We start from the raw sequence: 14,882 nt of genomic DNA on the forward strand, positions 1-14,882 counted from the left end.
TTAAAAGGGATAAAAAGCCTCATGCATATTATATAATATGCGGCAGAGAGCTGAGAAAGCATAAAAACTCACACAAGTATTTTACTTCAATTTTTGCTGTGTGGAACCTCATGGCAGCAGTTTTCAAATCATGATATAATTGATTTTACTTGAACAACCTACAAATACATTTTGTCAACAATTTTCTAAGTCAAGATGAATTGATCTCTATGTGAATATATCATGTTTATTCATACATTGCAAGAGACTTAGTTTATTTCACTTACTTTATTGCAATGGTAAGTAGCATTGCAGCACAGACCAAGATGTTGTTGGGCCAGCCATCCAAATCAGAATCTTCACCACAGATGAGCCCATCCCCAGCATACCCTGTCCTGCACTCACATTTGTACACGGGGTCACTGAAATGGCCCAGGTATATACAATCTGCATATTTGTGACAGTGATGAGTTTTATCTTTGCATGGATTCTCAGGTTCACAGACCTAAAAAAAACAGACAAATAGGCCAAATTTGATTATATTTTAGATAATGTAACATGAACAAACCAACAATTAAACAATGAGATTGAGCATTAAAACTTCCCACACATTTTCTGAGTAGAGGAACAGAAGGAATGTGATGCTTCATAAAAACAGTTCTTACTCAGTCAATTGGCACATAACCTCTTCAAAAAGGGACCTAAATCAGCAGGCCACTGTACAATAGTTAGCTCAATATCCAGTATGATAAAAAAAATTTAGTTACGTTTTCAATAGGGTGCCTAACTTTAAAAGAATGAGCACATTTTAGTACACATAAACCCAGTTCAATTTGAAACACAAAATACATGTTGTAGAAGATTGACTTGTTCTGCTGCCAAACGTCTATGTGTACAATGTTGAATGATGATGTAAAGTGCACTCAGAAGCAGCATGTCTACTAAGCATACACATTTTTTAAAAACGGGGCTGACTCGTGACATGCGGGGAGGACCCCCCTAACATGGCGCTTGCCGAAGGGGAGGGCCCTGCCCCCACCTACCTTCATTTCAAAGGACCCACGCGGCGGTGTACGATCCTCCCCCTGTCCGGGGGAGGGGCTGGGATGACGCGCGCAGCACGGCGAGGCTGGCGCATCATCAACGCGATGACGTCAGCCTCGCAGGTCTCGTGAGGCTGGGGCCTATAAGACTGCGGCGAGTGCTGGCCCCGGCCTCTTTACCTGGCCAGCGCTCGCCATTTCGCAAGATCGAGGAGGAGGGTACCCGGAGAAGACTCGGCCCGCGAGCGGCATGCGATCCGGCAACACAAAAAAAAAATCGGGCAGGCACTCCCGTAGTCTCCGAAGAGGACCCGGAGACCTGCAGCAGAATTTAAAGGCACAGCAGCCTTTTACGGAGCCGGGAGCAGTAGGAAGACTTACAATTCACCGGCAGCCACCTGGTGAGAGAGTGGAGGAGTAGCCAGCGATTAGAGCAACAGCCTACAGCCCTGCGGACACGCGAAGAAGCCAAAGCGGGGTGTGAATATAAAAGGCACGGGCGCCTCTTTTGGAGCCGAGGAGGGCTCCAGGACTGGAGACTGATCCAAGAGGTGGACGAGGACCTTTCCAGCGCTCCCCTCCTAAAAACTTCGAACCGTGAGTATACAACAAAAAAAAAAAAAAAAAAAAAAAGAGTCCCTTCGTGCACTTGATCGCAAGCATGCCAGGTAGAGGAGCAGCAGAAAGAGCACGGGGGGGGGGGGGGGATCAAGGCAGTGGAGGGTCAGAGAGCCACGGGACACAGGAGGATTCTTCCCCAAGCAAGGGGGGAGGGAAGAGGAAGAGCCGGGAGGAGAAGACCGCAGGACAGGAGTCGGAAGGAAGTAGGATCGGCGGTGAAGGCACAGAAGGTGCAAGTAAAAAAGAACGGAGGCAGGCAGCAGCAGCCGAGGGCAACCCCAATGGAACAAGGCAGCCACCAAGGGGCTACAGGAATGCAGTTCGAGTTGGGATGAGGCAGCCCACCGCAGTGGGGATGGCCCATGTGACCAGTGATGAGTGCAGGGGCCATGCCAGCTATGGGAGCATCAGGCCCACCCTCGGACTCATCGGTACAAGGAGGGTAGGGAGGAAATCAATACAGTGCCCAGCCATGGCAGGCAGCAATGACTAATCCTTACCAGCAACACATGTACCCCCCATGGTGGCAGGTACCACCGCCATGGTATAGCCCGGCGGCTGGGGGAACGTGGCTCCGCTGGACAGGGACACTGGCGCAAGAAAACCGATTGAGTCCACCCAAAGGCAAGTGAGGCAAACCAAGAAAGGCCAGCAACCCAGGAAACGGATCGCGACGAAGGATAATGGCAGAGACAAAGCGATGCAAGCGATGGAAACCAGAGAAGGCGACGCAAGATTGGAGGAGGACAGCGAGACGCGAGCACTGGAAAGATCATCGGAATCAGTGGTCGAGCCTGAGGCGTCTGTTGGAGCAAGCGGTGGAGAGCAAGACATTGATGGAGCAACAAAAGGAAAGGGTAATAAGAGAAGGAGAAAGGACAGCGAATCATCCACTGACTCATCAGAGGAGGAGTCTGATGGGAGTGAAGTGAAAGAAGGGGCCTCAGCGATGGTTAAGCGGGTAGCAGTGGCACGACAGCGGCAACGGCGCTGCCTCCTTTAGCTGAGTTGTGGGAAAGTGTCCCAAGGGCTTTGCAAAGCAAAATAAGGAAAAGGGAGTATATAGATATATTTTCTATATTGGAAGGTAGGAAAGGCGCACCGAGAGAAAGAAGAGGGGAAAGAAGGAGGAGAAAAAGGGGGGGGAAGTAAAAGTGCCACAGAATATCATTAATTGGGCCAGAGCCTATTTAAGAATGATTAGTGTCATAGGAAAGGAGGACCCGTCACCGTATGCACCTATGCTTAGCTATGCAGATGCATTACTGGAGGCTTACAAGAAGTATCAAGGCTGGTGTTGGTTGAATTATTATGAACAGTTTAGGGATAAAATGGAAGACAACAGGAACATGTCATGGGGAACACAGGACGTGGGCCTATGGTTGCGACAGATGACCATCAAGGTCCTCGATATAGGGCAGCACATGGAACCGGAAAGGCGGGCAGTGGGCTAGCAACACCGGGGAGTAGTTCATGGGGGGAAAGTGGAAATAACAAGGTTTGTTGGAGATTCAACAAGGCAGGATGCACCTTTCATGAATGTAAATTTAAACATATATGTTCCCTGTGCACCGCACTGCACCCGGAAAGTAAATGTGCTAGAAAAGGTCAAGGGCCTGTGGGAAATTTCAGCGGAGCAGGAAAACAATAGTGTTTTCAGCAAGGCACCTTCACCGATACAATTGGCAACTATCAGCGAATGGCTGGCAGAATACCCTAAAAGAGATGACGCTGCCAGGCAGGGAGGGTTTTCGATACGGTTTCAGCATAGCTTTTCAGGGGCAAATTAAGAGCCAAGTTTAGGAAATGCCGTTTCCGGGGTGAGACACGGGGACATTGTGCAACGGAAGGTCAATAAGGAAATCGAAATGGGCAGAATGGCGGGTCCATTCGTGGACCTGCCTTTCCAGGATAAGATGTTCTCACCCTTGGCGGTAGTGCCTAAGAAAGAGCAAGGGGAGTTTAGACTAATTCAGAACTTGTCATATCCTCCGGGTGATTCTGTTAATGATCACTTGCCAGAGGATGCCTGTAAGATCCAATATGCATCCTTCAATGCGGCTATTGCTCTGGTAAGGCAATGCGGGCAAGGGGTGTTAATGGCCAACGCTGATATAAAGTCTGCATTTAGATTGTTGCCTGTTCATCCCGACAGCTTCCCGCTACTAGGTTTCCACTTTAACGGTCGATACTACTTTGACAAATGTATGCCGATGGGGTGTTCCGTATATTGCGCATATTTCGAGATGTTTAGCACATTCCTACATTGGGCACTCCAAAAAAGGGCCGGGAACAGCAACGTGGTACATTACCTGGATGATTTTTTGTTTGTGGGACTGGGCAACAAGAACACCTGTGCACAAATACTAACAACATTTTAGGAGATGGCCCAAGATTTCGGGGTCCCCTTGGCACAGGAAAAGACGGAAGGTCTGGCCACCACTTTGTCCTTTCTAGGCATAGAGATAGATATGCAGGCCATGACATTGAGATTGCCAATGGAGAAAGTGCTCAAGCTACGGAACATGCTCAGACAGACATTGGTGTCAAAGAAGGTCACACTAGCCACTATGCAATCCGTAATAGGAAGTCTGAATTTCGCGTCCCAGGTAATACCCATGGGGAGGGCTTTTTTGAGATGGTTAGCAGATGCGACAAAGGGAGTGAGGCGCCCACACCACCACATTAGAGTAGCGCGACCAATAAGGGCCGAAATTGTAATGTGGTTGCAATTTTTGGACAGCTTCAATGGCATATCAATGTGGCAGGAGGAGACAGTTTCAAACAGGGACTTGGATATATACACAGACGCGTCAGGAGGATGGGGGTTTGGGGCATACTGTCAGGGCACCTGGTGCGCGGCTCCATGGCCGAAGGTATGGAGGGACAGGGGTTTAGTAAGGAATATCACGTTCCTGGAACTTTTCCCCATATTGGTAGCAATCACAGTGTGGGTGCACAAGTTGCACAACAAAAGAATTGTTTTTCGGTGTGACAACATGGCGGTGCGGTAGTGATGGTGTTGAACAGGCAGGCTGCCCACTGTTCACAAGTGGCAGAGTTGCTGAGGGAAGTGGTGCTACAAAGTTTACGCTTGAACATGACCTTAAGGGCGAAACACATACCCGGAACCCAGAATCAGGTGGCTGATGCATTCTCAAGGTCTAAGTGGGATCTTTTTCGCTAACAGGTGCCAGAGGCAGAGGCGGAGGGAGTCCCAATACAGGACTGTTTATGGCAAATTGGAGCAAGGTCGAGCAGGGATTGTTGAGGGCATCTGTTGCCCAAGCGACTTGGAAAGCCTACTGCCGGGGTTATGCTAGGGTGCAGGAATTCCTTCAGGGGCAGGGAGGTGTGACAAGGGTAGTAGAGGCAAAACCGATAGTTCGGTTCATATCGTGAGCGAAGGAGTCAGGCTTCTGCAGAGGAGCCACGATAAACCACTTGGCTGGTTTTGCCTTCTTCACAAAGGCACAAGGCTTAGGGGACCCGCTTAGCTTCTTCATAGTTAAGAAGCTACTAGCAGGTTAGGCGAGGGAGGGAGGTAACATGGGAAGGCGATAAAAGAAGGCCAATAACGCACAAAGTATTGGTGAGATTGTGGTATGCGGTGCAGCATGTATGTACTGAGCCATTTGAGGCAGTATTGTTTAGGGCGGCTTTCTGCACAGAACATTTTGCTGCTTTAAGGGTTAGCGAGTTGGTGGCACCATCCAAAAAAGATAAGGGTAATAACGATTTACTGTATTGCTACGTACAAGTGCAGGACCAGCTTATCAGACTCCGGGTACACAAATCAAAGACGGATCAGAAGGCAAAAGGGGTGGAAATTCAATTGGCAACGGTGGGGTCACAGGTAACCTGCCCTGTAAGGAACATAAAGAACTATTTGTGTATAAGGCCAAAGGGGGGGACCATTTACTGGTACATAGGGACGGAGTTCCACTGACTAAGTATCAGTTCGCAGCGGTATTACGCGCGGTTTTGGAAAGTATAGGACTGGACCCGAAAGAATACAGAACACATTCGTTCCGAATCGGGGTACTGACTAGCGCAGCCAATGGAAATCATCCGTAAGATTGATCGCTGGCAATCTGCGGTGGCCAAGTGATATCTGCGGCCGGAGTTTGCACAATTGGGAAACTAACTCGTTTAATTTCACCCGCAGATACATGGAGCCAAAGGAAGATTGCATGGTTAATAGGACATTCCTTCGTGAGATGGGTAGCCAAGAGGGCGCAGGAAAGACCATATGGCGTACACTTGGGCTTGGCTCCGAGGGGTGTCAGCCTGAAATGGATGGGAAGGTCGGGAATGAAATGGGAACAACTGCTGGCAGATCTGCGGCACAAATTGAGTACGTTACAATGACCAGACGTGATAGTTATTCACCTGGGGGGCAATGATCTGGGGGAACACTCGGCCAAACAGTTAATAGAAATGGTGAAGAGAGACTTGGCTGCAATTAGGGAGATGACACCGGGAACAACCATCATTTGGTCGGACATCATACCAAGGATTAAATGGCAGGGTAGCAAGTTATGGGGCAGAAAGAAGATTAACAGACAGGTCGGTTTATGGGCCCAGCAGAGGGGCATTCATCAAATAAGACACGAATGGGCGGATGAGCCATGTTTAGGCCTATATTGGTCAGATCGGATCGGATCAGATCGGATCGGATCAGATCGGATACATCTGTCCCGAGAATGTCAGGGAGGTAGGCGTTCACTGGCAGAGGCTGCCATACTTCCGAGGATTGCCAGTGCAGGGAAAAAGAAGTGAGTATGAGAGGTCACAGCCGTCTGCAACCAACGGGCGTAACATCAAAGCATTCAGCAAAATCAGGCTATGGAGAGATATATGTCAATATCTTCAGACAAAGGTTTTTCTTTAACTCAGAAGGTGAGATTATGGTTCACTTTGCCAACAGAGACAATCATGACTGCAACACTACATGTTCAAAGCACTGACAAATTCTTAGAGGGGCTAAAGATCATGATAATTAGATTTTTTTTTTTTATTTTGCATTTTCAGATATAATCCAATATCATATTTTACAAAAGAATAGAGATTTTATACACCTTATTTTCCAAGGCAATAAAGTAAAAAAGAAAAATAGAATTACATAAAATTTCTAAATGTATTAGGAAAATACGGAACCAAGATGTAAGGAAATACAGAAGCTCACATAAGAACATAATATCACTTAATGTTAAAGAATTAACCACTCTTTAAGATGAGTCAACCCTATTATCCCATTTACACACCTCCAGAATTCCCATCTAAGAAGCACCTTGATTGTTCCGGCTCCATGAATACATGGAAACATACATGTTGGAAACGTAGTATATGTTATGTTTTTATTTGTATTGTTATTTTAATTATGTATGTTAATTGTGAACCGTCTACACAGTCAGAATTCTGACCAATTCACGGTATACAAAAATTTTAAAATAAATAAAATAAAAAATATTTTCTTTCTTTATACTTCAAGACATTTACACGGATATTTCAAGATCATACTAACCCCACGATTTGTTACTTCTAATCTCATCTGGAGGAATTACTTCTTCGTTCTTGTGTGGGCCGTACTATGTCTGGGTAAATCCAGACATTTTGCCCGTAATACTTAATTATCCTGATTCTAAAGAAAAACTTTAAAACCAGATTTCGATCGGGTTCAAAAGCAAACGATATTAACAATGTTCCTCTTGTGGTAATTTCTGTCTGTGTAGATAATTCAAGCATCTCAGTGATATTCAAGGACTGTTGTTCCCTCATTTCTATACCGTCTGCATTTAATGGTTTGCGAATTATGAAAAAAGCTTTAGTAATTAGCGGAGTTGCCTCCTTTGGAATTTTAAGACATTCCACCATATAAGATTTAAATATCTCCACCGGTGACATTTTTTTCAATATGGGATAATTAACTACTCTCAGATTTAAAAATCTAAGAGAATTCTCAATTTTCTCAAATATTTTCTCCATTATATTTTCAGACTTAATTAGGTTTAATTGAATCTTCTCCATTGATGTTACTTTCTGTTATGGTGTTTGGTGGATTCTTAGGGGCAACAGTGTTAGTGACTCCCACGGGGAGGAGCCCCGTAGGGAACTGTAGCACCAGGCTGGACTCAGATGCACAAACACAGAGAATATATCTTTATTATGCAGCTTGTATGGTACACCAGAGGTGGCAGTAGAGAGTGGATTAGATAGTAGGGAGGAGGAATAGCCTAGTGGTTAGAGCAGTGGACTATAAACCAGGGGACTAGGGTTTGAGTCCTGCTGTCACTCCTTGTGACCTTGGGCAAGTCACTTTACCCTCCATTGCCTCAAGTACAAAAACTTAGATTGAGAGCCCTCTGGATAGACAAATACCTACAGTACCTGAATGTAAACTGGTGTGATATCTCAATTGAGATCGAATGTCGGTATATATAAAAATAATAAATAAATAAATGTGCAGAGGGACTACATTTGGTATTTGTGTGTGTGTGGGGGGGGGGGGACAGATATGTTGCATTCGGCTAAAATGTAATTAACTACAAACCCCCACTCTCCTGACCCCCCCCCCCCAAGACTTACCAAAACTCCCTGGTGGTCCAGTGGGTGTCCGGGAGCCATCTACTGCACTCACGCCATCGGCTGCCGGCATTCAAAATGGCGCCAATAACCTTTGACCTTACTATGACACAGGGGCTACCGGTGCCATTGGTCGGCCCCTATGACATAGTAAGGGCAAAGGCTATCGGTGCCATTTTGAATACTGGCAGCCGATGACCCCAGTGCAGGAGATCATTCCCGGACTCCCACTGGACCACCAGGGACTTTTGGCAAGTCTTGTGGGGGTCAGGAGGGTCTCCCAAGACTTGCCAAAAGTCCCTGGTGGTCCAGTGTGGGTCCGGGAGCGATCTCCTGCACTCGGGCCGTCGGCTGCCAGTAATCAAAATGGCACAGATAGCCTTTGCCCTTACTATGTCACAGGGGCTATCGGCACCATTTTGCATACCGGCAGCCGACGGCGTGAGTGCAGTAGATGGCTCCCGGACCCCCGCTAGACCACCAGGGAGTTTTGGCAAGTCTTGGGGGGGTCAAGAGGGTGGGGGTTTTGTTTAAATTCGCTCCTTTAGATGGCCAAATAATTCAGTGAAGATTCATTGTATTCATGGGAATCGCGATACGTTTTGCTTCCTCACGAATACAACAAATATGGTCCTATATGTTGCGGATTGCCAATACGTTGCAAACGCATGCACACCCTATTAGATAGCAACAGTCTGTGATCCTCGGCGGACGAGACCCGTCCCACAATGTTGGTATAAGGCCCGATGCAGATATCCAGTGAGGCACTGTAGGAGAGACAGACTGGCAGATGTTATTGTACATTCCCTTGTAGCTGAGTAGATAGAGTTCCCAATAAGCAGTAGAGAGAGGATAGGTAACAACAGTCTGTGATCCTCGGCAGAGGAGACCCGTTCCACAATGGTGGTGTAGGGCCCGATGCAGATAGACAATGAGGATCTGTAGATGAACAGACTGGAGAAGTAGTACTCACTCTCTGTAGCTTGTGGATAGGAGTTCTGCTTTCCAGGCTCGCTGGAAAACCACGTCATGGAAAGGGGAAACTCCATTGCCATCTCTAACTGGTTTTTCCTTAACACCTACTCTTAGTATAAAGAAAACGTTTTGTGCCGACCGCAGCAAGCAAACAGATCTCCTGTCTACAGCTAACAGGAAGTCAGCAGGAAATATCTAGTGCAAGCTTTTCTGCAGCCCCAGAATAGCTCATGACCTACTTGCATTTCTGTGGTTTTCACACCTAGGTAGCTCAGTACCATTGCCTCATGACCAGCTAATGACCTCCCCCTCCCTGCCTGAAGACTGACCGCTTGCACCTACTGCCCACTTGCACCCAGTAAAAGGTCAGCATAAACATTTATGTGGAAATATTGTAGCAGTAAATATGTGACGTATGTATCCGATGCAATGCTATGTACAAGATTTTACAATAAAAAGGGGGCTGCCCAAAATGCTGGGAGCACGCTTCACCCTGAATCCCGTGTGAGGTGTCTTCATTACCGTTGCTACAGTAGCTGATAGGTAGTGTTCCAGCAGGTAGAAGAATTGGTAACAGGCACCAGGATAGTGAATTTCTGGATTCAGGATAGGCACCTGGAAATAAGCAAAGGGCCCCCAAGGAGCGGGTACCGAAGTTAGTAGAACCCCGGAGGGTGTAGATAGCTTCCAGCAGCAGCAGAGCAGCTTCAGACTGGAACAAATCCAATCCGTTGCTAACTCGGCAAGAGTCAGCAAATGGGCAACCTTTAGTAGTCGGAAGCAGTGATGTCACTCAAGAGGGATGCCCCCGAGGTTCGCGCCAACACTGCTATAAGATGTGAGGCGTGCGCACGGGTGCGCACCCAGGAGACCTCAGATCAACATGGCAGGACGCCGTGCCAAAGCCGCTCCAGGGATGCTGGAGGGTACAGCAAGGAGACGCTACGGACGCCATTCTCCCGAGGCTGGTGGAGAAGGCTGAAAAAGAGGTGAGGCATGTCGGGCGAATCTGTCTGAGTCCGACGGACGCAACACTTTCTTTTCCACATTTTCAATTTTTCTTGCTGTTGAATCTCAATCTTCTCAGTATTTAATCTTTTTTATTTGTCTCAAGAAATACTTTAGTTAAGGAAGATATTGCAGACTCTATGGAAGTTAAAGATTTCCAAACTGTATCCAGAGTCACAACAGAAGGCTTCTGTAATGTGAACACGTCCCAGGAATTATATTCAGTAATTTGTTTGGTGTTGTAACGCTGTTATCATATACCGTAAAGCCTTAGGAGGCAAGGGAGACGAAGTTGTATCTCGAACCGAAGTTCTCTCACCTTTCTCTGGCACTCTTTCTCCACTTTCACTGCCCGGATCTGGGGTCACCGTCCCATTCCCTCTCTCTCCTGAGGGACCCGGCAGTTCTTCAAATTCCACTCCCCTCAATCCTCGGGGCGGGGATGGTGTCAATGGAGCCTCCAGGCTCAGCGAAATCATTTCAGACATTGAGAGAGAGAACTGAGCTCCAGGGTCTCTCCCATCATGGCCCTCGCTTCCGGTGCCTTTGGGGTTGACGCAAAAAAGATCTCTATTTTTGCCTGCTGGGCTTCGTCTTCCTTCTCGGTAACAATGTTCTTTAACTTAGCTTTCCGCTTAGTATGCGGCATCCTGTAGGCACAAAATTCTTGAGGGAATCACAAAAGGAAAACTTGAGACGAGAGAGAGCTCCTCTGTAGCGTCTTACGAGTCTGCCATCTTAACTCCGATAATTAGATTCTATTGAAAAATGCTGAACCACAGACTTAACCTGTTGCACCTTCCAACCTTTCCACAGAGTTCCTGTGCAGGCTACATGGAAGAAGACTGCTGGGCCCATCTTGTCTACAGGGTTCCCATGCTGGCTAGATGGGAAAATGACTGCTGGGCTCATCCTGCCTACAGAGGTTTTGTGCCAGCTAGATGGAAAAAGACTGCTGGGCATGTCCTGTTTACAGAGTTCCTGTGCCAGCTTGCTGATGTGGATGATCTACTGTCTGTCAGTGTTGTTCTTCTGCTTTCTTCTTATGATCTTCTTTATGATCTGCCTATAGTCCTTCCTCCTTGCTGTGGTCTCCAGTCATGGTCCTGCCGTTGTCCCATGTCATCATATCTCATCTCATTCTGCTGCTGGTATCTCTTCTCATGTTGTTGGTGTCTCTTTCATCATGTCGCATCTCATCTTGCTCCTGCTTCCATGCTGCTGTCTCATCTCCTGTGGCTGCTGCCTCCATCTGCATTCTCCAGTCCTGATCATGCTGCCTGTTATGTCAACTTTGCTGCCATGGCCCTTTCCAGTCCCTTTGAATACATTTTTCAACATGGAATGTCTGGGCCTTTTCTTGATCTTTTCTGCCATCAGCCTTTGCAGTGCCCTTTGAGTGTACTCTTTCAACATGGATTGTCTGGGTCTTCTCTTGCCATCACTTTGTTATGCTGGCATCAGCTCTAACATTAGAGCTGTACTGAAGAAATTGAGTTGTCACTTCTACTTCCTAGGTTCTTTGCTGTAGTCATCCTTTTGCCAAAGGATCAGATCATTTTTCTGTATATGTAGTGTTGCCATTTGTAACAATGTATGTACATATATCCACAAAATGTGCTAGTTATTTCAGTTACAATGTCATGTGCTATTTGAAATCTTGTCTCTGCAGAATGTGATTACCAAAGATGTTGAATTGCTTTGAATATTGTGACTATAAATGTTGTTTAATAAAGTGGTCACTTTACTTTCTGGTTATGTCTTTTTATTGTGTGGTTTTGGTCTTAAGTTTCTACTAGGTTAAAGGTTTGGGACCCAAATGACCTTGCATGCTAGAGTGCTACCAGCCATTCCAACTAGGCAAATTTCTCATGGAAGACCATGTGGCCTAGGCCTTAAAAAGGAAAGCTAATGGAATGCTCCCAATGAAGAACAGCAAGAGCCAAACAAGAAACTCCTTGCTGTGGAGCTTCACAAGTGGCTTGAGTTGCTTTCTCGAGAGAGCATACTCTTTGCTAGGGATGTGCAGAAGGAAAAAATTCATTTCGTTTTCATTTCGCTGGGACCCAAATTCGTTTTATTAGTTTCATAGGGGGAAAACCTGATTCGTTCATTAGTTTCATTCATTTTGCCATTAAAATCAAGGAGAAGTATTTGCAGCCTACTTTTGGATGCAGAATTGGGGTTTTCTTATCAATTCTGATGAAACTTCTGGGAAGCAATCATCAGAACAAGAAAAGAGCTCCAAGGTACTTCGACTGTGGCAAAGTGGCACCAAAGTGGCATGAATAGCCTAAGGCACTGAAAAGGGGCAAAGGGGTACCAGGAGTGGCAAGAGTGCTTTAACAGAGGTGCAAAGCAGCAGCGAGAGTTTCAAAAACACACCACAGCTTCAAAAGAGAGCACTGATAACAGTAGCATGAACCCTCAAAGGCAGCACAATCGGCAAAGTGGCAAGCAAGTGGTATCAACATCCTATAGCACAATGAAGGGGGACCAAGGAGTCTAAAAATCACAAGGTGCCGATAAAGCGACAAAGCAGCAGAAAGATTAGCATCAACACACCGAGGAACCATGATAGTGGCAAGAACACCACAAGGAGTAGAATCGTCTGGTGTATGGCACCAAGGCAGAGTGGCAGAAAGATGATAGGTGCAAGACAGGATGGCAGAGCGGAGGTAGTCTGGTCGCTGTGGTTTTGATAGGGGCTAGACAGGCTGGCAGAGCTGAGGTAGTTAGGTCGCTGTGGTGTTGATAGGGGAAAGACAAGGAGGCAAGATAAGACGAGGCTCAGCATGCAGCGCGACTGTCAACCGGGGCGTATGTCCACCCGACCCGTCTTGAAACACGGACCAAGGAGTCTAACATGCGTGCTAGGACCTGAAACATGATGAACTATGCCTGGGAGGGGTGGAGCGTTGCTGCTGTGCACAGGGCCGGTGCAAGGGTATTAGGCATTAGAGATGAGCTTCGTTTTTTTCTACCGGGTCATTTTTTGAGTTGGACGCTTCGAGGTAAAGTTCATTTTTCCTCGGTTAGTTTTTTGGAAAAACGACCAAAATCTAAATGGTGAAAAACGAAACCGGCCTAAAAAATGACACGGGAAAACAAAGCTAAATAAAACTCACTCCAAGCATTATAATTCACTTTAATACATTAAATACACCATCCCGATCCCTCCTCAAGAATTACTAACATCAATGGTATTCCAGTGGGGTCCCGCGAGGGATTTCTCCCTCCGTGCTGTCGGGCTGTCTGGCCTGCCTCGATCAAAATGGTGCCGATAGCCTTTGACCTACTATGTCACAGGAGTTACCAGTGCCATTGGTCAAACCCTGAAACATGGCCTTCAGCGCCTTCTTGTGCTCCTACCATGTGACAGAGGCTGACCAATGGCACTGGTAGCCCCTGTGCCATTGTAAGGGCAAGGCTATCGGTGCCATTTTGATTTCTGGCAGTCGATGGTCCGAGTGCAGGAGGTCACTCCCGGACCCCCGCTGGAATTTTGGCAAGTCTTGTGGGGATCAGGAGGGTCCCCCAAGACTTGCCAAAGTCCCCGGTGGTTTAGCGGGGGTCCAGGAGCGTCCTCCTGCACTCGGATCATCAGCTGCCAGTAATCAAAATGGCACCGATAGCCTTTGCCCATACTATGTCACAGGGGCTACCGGTGCCATTGGTCAGTCCCTGTCACATGGTAGGAGCACAAGATGGCGCCCATGGCCATGTGACGAGGCTGACCAATGGCACCGGTAGCCCCTGTGACATAGTAGTCAAAGGCTATCGGCGCCATTTTGATTGAGGCAGGCCAGACAGCCCGACAGCATGGAGAGAGAAATCCCTCGTGGGATCCCGCTGACCACCAGGGATGTTAGTAAGTCTTGGGGAGGGATCGGGATGTGGGGGGGGGGGGTGTATTACAATGCATTTTAATGCTTGGGGTGGTTTTTTATTTAAACAAATAAAATGTGCCCCTCCACGTGTACAAACCCGAAAAACTAATTTTCCTCGTAGTTCGGGGAAAAGCAGTTTCAGGGTTCGTGGCCCCCGACCCATGACGAATTAGGCAATTTCGTTGAAATTGCCTAATTCGTGATAAACGAACCACATCTCTATTAGGCACCCTAGGCAAACCTTACAGCCTGGCGCCCTACCCCCACCTCCCCATCCACAATTTTAAATTATGCATTTCGCACATATTTTACATGAAAAGTTTCATTCTGAGGTAAAATATATACGTTATTGTGATAATTTCATGCACTGTTGTGATGCCAACAAGAAAACTTTGCATCTTGGAATTCATATGGCATCATACTTATTGTGATATATTTTGGCATGGTCCTCCCATATCAACTCAGTACTATCTGCCAACTCTCAAAGAATAACAACCCTACCTATGAAAAAAGAATACCACAAATATTACACCAGAATCTAAAATATCAATACACCTCCTTTCAGGAAAACAGAACAGGCCAAGCTACTACAGGCCTCCAAACCAAAAAGAAGAGCTGGACAGAGACCTGGTTGAATACATCCTTAAGATAGGAAAGAAGGGAGAAGTGGTGATCATTGGTGACTTTAATATGCCAGATGTAGACTGGAAAATCCCATCTGCAGAATCTAAAATAGTAGAGCGATAGTGGATGCCATGCAAGTAACTTTGTTCAAACAAAT

The 14,882-nt window shown here is 46.7% G+C and overlaps 1 protein-coding gene across 1 annotated transcript in view; it reads right to left on the minus strand.

Annotated features, from left to right (window-relative positions):
* Nucleotides 1-248: 248 nt before the first annotated feature.
* LOC115082042 (thrombospondin-2-like) overlaps nt 249-14,882 on the minus strand; it is a 195,528-nt gene continuing 180,894 nt past the window's right edge. Inside the window, 2 exon segments of the mRNA XM_029586307.1 lie at nt 249-292; nt 295-484. Of these exon segments, the coding sequence (XP_029442167.1) occupies nt 249-292; nt 295-484 (234 nt within the window).

Source organism: Rhinatrema bivittatum, unplaced genomic scaffold, assembly GCF_901001135.1.
Source record: "Rhinatrema bivittatum unplaced genomic scaffold, aRhiBiv1.1, whole genome shotgun sequence".
NCBI lineage: Eukaryota > Metazoa > Chordata > Amphibia > Gymnophiona > Rhinatrematidae > Rhinatrema > Rhinatrema bivittatum.